A 9,242-nucleotide genomic window follows, 5' to 3' on the forward strand; every position below is an offset into this window, starting at 1 on the left:
ATCAGATAGATCAAATGAAACACAAACTTTTTATGACAAGTGAGGCTGATGCTCTGATTCCATTTGCTCATCGCTGTGATGTAATAATGAACAACTTTGGAACATAATATAAGTGGAACTTCACAATTCACAATCCTTAGATGAACACAGCTGCCGTAGTAAACCAGCTAAATGTCTAAGCCGAAGAGCTAGCAAAACCCCATTAAATATAGTTTATAATAGATTTATTACGCAAGGAATGAATGAACTGGAAGAGACGGCCACCTCCATCAAATTTCAAAGATGCAACATGGAGAGGAAAATGAGTGCTATGACCTGTACAATCTTTAACGAGCTACGTCTCGAGGGAAAACTCTGTGATGTGGTCATCAAAGTCAATGGCATCGAGTTCAATGCCCACAAGAACATCCTTTGTGGATGCAGCTCATACTTCCGGTGAGTAGCTTCCCTTGGTTGGGATAGGTTGGGTTGGGATGTGCTGGCCAGACAACATTCCCATTCTGGCTTTGAATGAGAATGCGAGAACTTCGTTGATTTATGGTATCTCTGCCTTGGTCCAACTCTCTGTAATTATTAGTTACTTTTGGGGAGTCCTGATGAACTTTGTTCAATTGCAATGCTGTAGTGAGAAGAATATTGAGTCCTTGAGGATGTTTCTATCTCCCTGTATTATTATAACCCCTGACCCTTGACCCACAGTGCTCTCTTCACAAGCGGCTGGAACAACGTGGAGAAGCGGGTCTACAGCATTCCTGGTGTGAACCCAGACATGATGCGCCTGATCATCGAGTATGCCTACACACGTTCTGTGCCTGTGACTGCAGAGAATGTAGAACCACTCCTGGCGGCTGCAGACCAGTTCTGCATCCTGGGGATCGTGAGGGCCTGCTGCGACTATCTGGAGGCCCAGCTCTGTCTGCAGAACTGCATCGGCATCTGCAAGTTTGCGGACTTCTACTCCTGCCCTGATCTGCGCCGCCGGGCCTACCTCTTCATCCTGCACCACTTTGAGATGGTGCGTTTCTCGGAGGAGTTCATGGAGCTCTCTCTGGCACAGCTCTGTGACATCATCGAGAAGGACGACCTGAATGTGAAGCAGGAGGATGTTGTGTTTGAGGCGGTCCTACGCTGGATCAACCACTCGCCTCAGGACCGCAAGGCCCACGTCTCTGTGCTGCTGCCCAAGGTGAGAGGTGAACAATAGTGTCAATGTTTTACTGTTGGATAACTTTTGTAAGTTTGGGTGTCGGGCTAGTCAACTGCTAACCACACGTCTGTCTGTCTGTGTCTGTGTGCTTAGGTCCGCATGTCCTTGATGACAGCCGACTACTTCATGAACAATGTGAAGAACAATACCCTGGTGAAGGACAATGATGACTGCAAGCCTATCATCATCAGTGCCCTGAAGGCCATGTACGACCTGAACATGAACGGGCCCTCCAACACTGACTTCCGCAACCCTCTGACCCGCCCACGTCTGCCTTATGCCATTCTATTGGCCATCGGTGGCTGGAGCGGTGGCAGCCCCACCAATGGCATTGAGGCGTATGATGCGCGGGCTGACCGGTGGGTGAATGTGACCCGGGAGGAGGAGAGCCCTCGAGCCTACCATGGAGCTGCTTACCTCAATGGCTTTGTCTACTGTGTGGGTGGCTTTGACAGTGTTGACTACTTTAACAGTGTACGTAAGTTCAACCCTGTCACACGGACCTGGCACCAGGTGGCCCCCATGCACTCGCGGCGCTGCTACGTCAGTGTGGCGGTGCTGGATGGCTGTATCTATGCCATGGGTGGCTTTGATGGTTACGTACGACTGAACACCGCTGAGTGTTATGAGCCTGAGACTAATCAGTGGACCCTGATTGCACCCATGCATGAGCAGAGGAGTGATGCCAGTGCTACCACACTACATGGCAAGGTGAGCGGAACAGAGGGACCTGGGAGAGAACTTCATGATGGATAATGACTTTTGACAATAAAATGTTGGCATGATCTTTTCTCTAGGTGTACATCTGCGGTGGCTTCAATGGGAATGAGTGTTTGTTCACAGCAGAGAGTTACAGCCCCCAGACCAACCAGTGGACTCTGACCGCCCCCATGAGAAGCAGGCGCAGTGGTGTGGGGGTCATCGCCTATGCAGAGCAGGTCTATGCGGTGAGCAGAACATTCACATGCACAATGCATTTCAGCACCTTATTCAGTAAGAGCTGAAAGTTAAGAAATATTTGACTCAAGTTTCCTGTCCTCTCCCAGGTTGGCGGCTTCGATGGGGCTAACCGCCTGCGTAACGCTGAGGCCTACAACCCGCTGACCAACACATGGCGCACGGTGCCCACCATGTTCAACCCGCGCAGCAACTTTGGCATTGAGGTGGTGGACGACCTCCTGTTCGTGGTGGGGGGCTTCAATGGCTTCACCACTACCTTCAACGTGGAGTGCTATGACGAGAAAACAGAGGAGTGGTACGACGCCCACGACATGGGCATCTTCCGCAGTGCCCTCAGCTGCTGCGTGGTGCACGGGCTGCCCAACGTGGCCCAGTACGCAGCCCCCCGGGACTCCCTCCAGTCCCCCCGGGAAGAGCTGAAGCTCTCCGCTTCCAACAGCATCCTGTCTGTGTGACGTCCCCTCGCCCCTATCCCCCACCCTTACCCCTTCCTGCCCACCGTATCCCACTTACCACTGGCATTTATCATGCGCAAATAAATCCACTACTGCATGTCCCAGAGGAAATCCCATATATCTATATAAATGTCTATATTTCTTATTGCATCTGCAAGGGTGATTGTACTATTATTTTTCTACTGTGTTAGTAGAAGGGAAGATTGACTGTACTGAATTTGTAACTGTGCTTGGCTCATGCCCAATGACTCTGTGCATAGTACATAGCACTGTTTAATGTCCATGTAGAGGCCTCTAGTGGCCAAAAGGCTGTTTTAGAATTGGCAGTGCCATCGAGGGCTTCCAACATTTTAATGTTGTCAACCTGGTGGGACTTCCAACATTATTGGCTGATCCCTCATGGTCATCAGGAGGGATCAGCCAATTGTGAAGAAGAAAATGGACTACTTAAACATGGAGATTGCCCCAATGACACTGCCCATGCTCTCATAGATGCTATATTGGGATGCTTTCTCTATCATTCTCTATGCTTAAAGAATTAAAAAAGGAGGTTGTCACGCTGGAGGAGAACATTCCACCCAAGGAAAAGACAGATGTATATAAAGCTAGTCTTGAAAACTGCTCAATAACATTGACCAAAATGACATTCAGAATTTAGATAACCCCTTACACAAGATAGATGGGAAACCAAGGTTGTATAAAAAAAATTGACATTTTAATTGCAAGTGATGACATCAGCATTTTTTTTTTTTTTACATCCAATATATTGACACAATGCCAGACTGCCACATGCAAAGCAAAATATATATTTCCTACATATGTCAATAATATTCTTTCAAATGCTATGCAAGAGGAACAAAACTGAGGAAATACACTTTCATTGCATTCTCAAAATTATAGTGCTTTACGTTATAAATTAGCTTCAGGGATAGTGCTTATAACAATCAATGAACTCTTGAACTCAATGGCAACACATTCACCTTGATATGGTCATTCCGCTCAGTAACATAAGGATACCCTCTAGTCTATACCAGTGGTTCACAATCTTTTTTGGTTACCACCAACTGAATTTTGCTCTGCCCAGAATCCCCCCCTGTGCATTTTACCACTAACCCTATGGACTTAGTCTTTTCAAGTACCCCGTGGATAGGCCAAGTACCCCTGGTTGGGAACCACTGGTCTATACAGCTCATCTGACCGTCTTTGGAGGGTGAGGAGAACATACACCAATGTGGCAGGATCTATCAGATGAACCCCTGAATAAGCCTGAGGTACAGCAACAGGTTTCTCTCACACTTCACATCACATTCATTTTGGTTTACTATGCAAATCACTGTAGTGTACATATTTTCTCACATGGGAACAGAATAGATTATCGGCTGGTGTTGGATTCAATGATCAATTAAAAGAAAAAAAAATGCAAATCGGCCATATCTGAAGACAAATATGACAGGTAAACCCACTCAGACTTACATATTACCAACTGATTAAGGGGTCGACAAGTGCACTACGAAGCATGCTTTTCATACAGCTTTGCCAAGCATTCTTTACCATACGCAGATACACACGTTATCAAGTCCCCGATCGGAACCACACCCTCCAGCCATTAAACTCAATAAAACCAATGCAGACAAAATAAGAAGTGAAACATTCATAAACTCCCACCTCCCTCCTTCTACACAATGTTCCTACCAAAGGGAATGTGACAAGCAGAAGACTGAAGAATAATTAAACAGAATGGTTGATGGTATTTCAAATTATCAATGGAATGTTACCAAGTTAAGACTGTTTCATTAAGGGGTCGTGCGAGTGGCGCAGCGGTCTAAGACACTGCATCGTAGTGCTAGGAGAGGATTTGGGCGGCAGAGATGTCCTTGTCTCATCGCGCACTAGCGACTCCTGTGGCGGGACAGGCGCAGTGCACGCTGACATGGTCGCCAGGTGTACGGTGTTTCCTCCGACACATTGGTGCGGCTGGCATCCGGGTTAAATGGTCATTGTGTTGTGTTTCGGAGGACGCACGGCTCTCGACTATCGTCTCTCCCGAGTCTGTACGGGAGTTGCAGAGATGAGACAAGACTAACTACCAATTGGGTAAAAAAAAAAAAAAGTTATTAATAATATTTTAATTAAGATACCTGTTAGAAAACACTGACAAGGAGAATTTTCCACAAGACTCAGACATGAACAGAATGATGACCATCACTCTTGCAGACGGATGGGTGCACACGAGTCTAATTAAGAGAATGGGGATGGATGAATAAACTCTCCATCTGTCTCAGACTCCCACCATCTCCATTCTCCTTTCCAACTTCTTATCTTTCTAACTGATGCCACATGGGAGATTTCTCTCTTGACTACCCCTCTCTGCACTGACTGCTCAAAGAAATACACTATCGACCGTCAGAAATAAGCAACCAGGGGAGGAGAGAAGTCTAATTTACTGCGCTCCATTAAGGAAACAGGGGAAAACCACAGCCCACATAGTGATGGTAAATCACTAATTAAGTTGTCCACTCTTGATTGGACCGTAGATCTGATAATAAATATAAGACAATTCTCCTTTCATTCATATTAAGCTACTGTATCAAAGCTATAATAACAACAAGCAGAGCCATTCAGATGAGACTAGTATAAAGCACAGAAAAGCCATCAGGCATTGGTAAGGGTTTGGTCCGACTGACTGGTAGGGCCAGGATGACACCAGTATGGCAATAATTTTTCCATGGCAAAAATGAATACACGAAACAGACCGAACCCTTAGGTCCTATAATAACCAGCTGTATGTAACATTTTGTGTGCTATAGCTTGGAAAAAGAAATGAGACTCTGGATGACATAAAATGTTTGTTTTCCTAACAAAGTTAAATCTGCTTCGTGTTACGTTCACTTGCCACGACACTAACGAGTATCGCAATACTGGTACTGTCCCGACCCTACAGCTGGACAGAGTGTGTGTGTGTGTGTATGTATGTATGTATGAATGAATGATATTTGCATGGAGAGACCATCAGTGTCCTGATGGAATGTCATAGAGAGCGACTGACTTCACTAAGCACATTGGATTGGAGGAATATAGATTCTGCTGTATTGAAGGGTCACATTGCCTACATCATATAAGCATAAAAGGGGGACAGAAAATATTTATATATAATAAAAGTATACATATACAACTATATACTATATGCATGTATAAAAAGACAAACATCACCTGTGCCTGACGTACATACGTAGTGTAGTCCGATGTTGGTCACTGTACAACACTCTATTCACATTTGTAACATTCAGCCTGTCCTCCCCACATAGACTAACACCTGGACAGCACAGAGTCACATCCCTCCCACATCTCCCAGCCTTGAACACCATAGTCTCAACCAACACCATAGTCTCAACCAACACCATAATCTCAACCAACACCATAATCTCAACCAACACCATAGTCTCAACCTGATGATCTGGCACAGAGTTCTCTTGAAAGAGAACCAACATGAGAGCAACATAGGAGCCGCTGCTCCAGCAGGTTATGGGTGGGGGTTGATGACGATGGCTTCCAGGGGATGTTTGGGGCTTGGATCTGAACTGGGCTGCTCCCCCACTGGGGTGGGTGTGATGGACAGACAGGGGTTGCAACAGCTCAGCACTCGATCTGAGACTGCAGCTGCCTGCGCAGGGTGAGGGTGCGCCGGTGTAGCTGCTGCATCTGCTGCATACGGTCCCGCTGGCGGGCCAGGTTCTGGGGCATGGGGTAGCGCTGGCAGCCGTACAGGAAGCGGTAGGGGATGCGTACGTGACAGGCGGTGGCGCGGCAGCGCGGCTGGGGCATGGGCGGCAGCAGCATCCAGCGCTTCCTTTCGGCAGAGTAGCGGTAGGCCTCTTTGCGGTACTGCTTGTCCACGTCGTCGCTGTTCTTCCAGCCGCCGATCACAAACACGTCCTCGTCGAAGTGGCAGATGGCGGCGCCCTCGACGCTGGTGACCTCAGGCGGCAAGCTCTCCAGGATCTCGTCTGATATGTGAGCGCTGATCTTCTGCTTGGCGGCCTCGTCCCGCACCGTGTAGCTCTTAGGGCAGCAGGAGGCTGTGTGGTAGAAGTTGGTGGAGGCTACAGCCATCTGGAACACACAGTAGTTGTCTATGAGCGGCAGGGAGTCCACGTCCTGCCACTGGCGGCTCTCTGTGTCGTAACGTGTGGTGACCGTCTTCAGCCCGTCCTCGTTGTCCGTGTCCACCGGCGTGCGCGCCGTCACGTATACGTAGCGGTCCTCCACGCTCACCGCCTTCACGTCCCGCAGGATCTTGGGCGCCGACTCCAGGTTGTGCCACTTGTCCGGCTCAGGCTCGTACACGCTCACGTCCTTGAAGCCGGGGCTGAAGTTGCCGTGGCCACCGATGCTATACAGGATGTCTTTGATACAGGTGAGACCAAAGGAGTGTTTACGTGTGGTCAGGTTGCTCACCTGTTCCCAGGTGTTGCGGTTGGGGTTGTAGCGCTCCACGGTCTTGGCGAAGCCCGGTTCCATGGATCCCGCTACGTAGATGTGGGACTCTGTGGTGGCGATGGCATGGCCATCCAGGTGGTTGTGGATGTGGGGCAGGTTAACCCAGCGGTCCTCGTAGATGAAGTAACCCACACATTCACTCAGGTAGTCACCCCCCTCCGACACCCCGCCCACCACCATGATCACGTCCATGTTCTGGCCGAAGCGCGGCTGGAAGGAGGCCATGTAGGACGACCAGAACTCCAGGTCAGCTGACTTGAGGTTCTCACAGCGGATGGCGTGGCCCTCCACGGCATCGGACACCAGGCGGAGACAGGCCTGGTTGGCAGCCACCAGTGCCTCGTTCTTCACCACGCGCGTCAGACAGGTGGGCTTAATCTGGGGTAGCCGGAGGAGACGGAACAACTCCTCAAAGTACCTCCCCCGCTGTTCTGTGTTCCTCTGGACCCACTTCACCACAGCCTCAAACAGCACCTCTTCCTCGTCCACGGTGATCTCTGCGTCAGACAGCCAGTCCCTCACCAGGTGGAAGGGCAGGGTGTAGAACTCCTCGTCCTGGATGACCTTGTGGAAATTGCGTCGGATCATGTCTGCAGCCCGCAGAGCCAGCTGGTCCAGGGTGTACATGTGAGCCAGGCTGTGCACCGCCACACAGTTGGCCAGGCTCAGCTTCTTCTTCAAGAACTCCCCACAGAACTCCTTCAGATGCAGCAGCAGGAACCTGCAGCCAAAACACACAATCAATAACAGAACATGAGACTCAAACATTGGCAAGGCCATTTATGACACCCATGAACTCAGCACACTCAAATTCAGGGTTGACAGGTTACAGGATGGTCAGTGCTATCCGGGAAGCATGGGACATCCCGACCCTAAACCCTAACCAATATGCTTGTGACACCTCCAGTAAGCCAAAACAACATCATTATGTCGCTGAACTACATACAAATAATCAAGTACTAACATGTGGCGATGAAATGGATTATGCACATTAAAAGGAACACTTATGTAAATTGTAAACAAACCTGTCAGCAAGCTCTAACACTTCATGCACATTGCAGGTGCTCACACGTATTTCTCCGATGTACATGTACTGAATGACACTCTCCACCGTCTCCGGGTCTGGTCCCAATTCAGCGCTCCATTCCTTCATCTCAACCCGACCCGACAGCGACTCGGAGAACTGCCCTCCCAGCAACGGCGTGAAATAGTCCGTAGCAGCGGCCAGTACAGAACGGTGAGCGGAAAGCTCACAGCTCTGAACATTCCCGGTTGCCGCCCCACTGCTGAAGGCCAGCGTCACGTCGCAGAACAATCCCTGTTTCCTCTGTTCGTTCTGCCGCCGAGATAGCTCTGTGCAGTGGGAAGAGGAGGTGAAATCCTCGGCCTCTTCAGTGTCCCCGTCCCCGACAAGGACGCTGGGCGTGCTGCTACCGCTACTACCCCGGCTAGAGTCGTCTGGGTTCGGGGGTGCAGCTGCCATTCTGGCGGTGGTTGTAAGAATTCGGAATTGCAGTAAACTCGTGTGGGAAAGGACACACACGCAGACACACATACATAAACTCAAAACAGACGGAATTACTGACATGCGCAGTGGATGCAAGGCGTTACTGCTCGGCGTGTGACGTAAAGCCCCATCCCACTCACTTGTGGCTGACAGGAGAAGCTTTTGTGCTTCTTCAACCTCCGCTTTCTCTGCCAAATTAGGGTATCAATTCACCTTCTCTGAGTGGGTGTCTGAATGACCTGAATGGAAGCTACACATGGATGTTTCCATTAATTTAATGTGATGGATGTTCTTTCATATAAAAGAGCAAGGCCAATACATAGTCCCGCTCTGTTACATAAGGGAGTAGAATCACTTTGCCATGAATGTACAGAAATGACACCCCCAGAGCACATAAAACAGGACAGAGGTCTGAAGAATAAGCTCTATAGTCGTCTAGTAGACCCTCAGCTGTACTGGCTGTTTGAGTAAACGAAGATAGTGGCCTATTAGGAGCTACGTCCTCTGTTGTTATTGGATATGATATTAATGTATCGGGTAAAAAAAACAATGGTTTAATAAACTGATGGATGGAGTACGACACAGTGAAACAATTACTATATACCACATGTATTTT

At 48.9% G+C, this 9,242-nt stretch overlaps 2 protein-coding genes across 2 annotated transcripts; one reads left to right on the forward strand and one right to left on the reverse strand.

Moving 5' to 3' along the window:
• Positions 1–754: 754 nt before the first annotated feature.
• On the forward strand, positions 755–2,737 carry LOC110539166 (kelch-like protein 10). The gene is made up of 4 exons (XM_021626127.2): positions 755–1,186; positions 1,301–1,918; positions 2,005–2,154; positions 2,254–2,737. Exons 1-4 carry the CDS (start codon positions 770–772, stop codon positions 2,620–2,622), a joined length of 1,554 nt encoding a protein of 517 aa, XP_021481802.2. The 5' UTR covers positions 755–769; the 3' UTR covers positions 2,623–2,737.
• Positions 2,738–4,722: 1,985 nt separating this feature from the next.
• On the reverse strand, positions 4,723–8,746 carry LOC110538179 (kelch-like protein 11). The gene is made up of 2 exons (XM_021624817.2): positions 8,145–8,746; positions 4,723–7,840 (listed from the first exon to the last, which is right to left on the reverse strand). The coding sequence occupies exons 1-2, from the start codon at positions 8,705–8,707 to the stop codon at positions 6,256–6,258; spliced, it is 2,148 nt and encodes a 715-aa protein (XP_021480492.1). The 5' UTR covers positions 8,708–8,746; the 3' UTR covers positions 4,723–6,255.
• Positions 8,747–9,242: the final 496 nt, after the last annotated feature.

The sequence above is a fragment of the Oncorhynchus mykiss genome, chromosome 12 (genome assembly GCF_013265735.2).
Source record: "Oncorhynchus mykiss isolate Arlee chromosome 12, USDA_OmykA_1.1, whole genome shotgun sequence".
NCBI lineage: Eukaryota > Metazoa > Chordata > Actinopteri > Salmoniformes > Salmonidae > Oncorhynchus > Oncorhynchus mykiss.

What these genes read in the sequence shown, in the direction of transcription:
- LOC110539166 (XM_021626127.2), top strand. Translation starts at nt 770, where the DNA reads ATGATGCGCCTGATCATCGAGTATGCCTACACACGTTCTGTGCCTGTG. An exon ending in TCTCTGTGCTGCTGCCCAAG is followed by an intron (nt 1,187 to 1,300) that starts GTGAGAGGTGAA and finishes CTGTGTGCTTAG; the next exon opens with GTCCGCATGTCCTTGATGAC. An exon ending in CTACCACACTACATGGCAAG is followed by an intron (nt 1,919 to 2,004) that starts GTGAGCGGAACA and finishes TCTTTTCTCTAG; the next exon opens with GTGTACATCTGCGGTGGCTT.
- LOC110538179 (XM_021624817.2), bottom strand. Translation starts at nt 8,707, where the DNA reads ATGTCAGTAATTCCGTCTGTTTTGAGTTTATGTATGTGTGTCTGCGTG. An exon ending in GTGTTAGAGCTTGCTGACAG is followed by an intron (nt 7,841 to 8,144) that starts GTTTGTTTACAA and finishes TTTTGGCTGCAG; the next exon opens with GTTCCTGCTGCTGCATCTGA.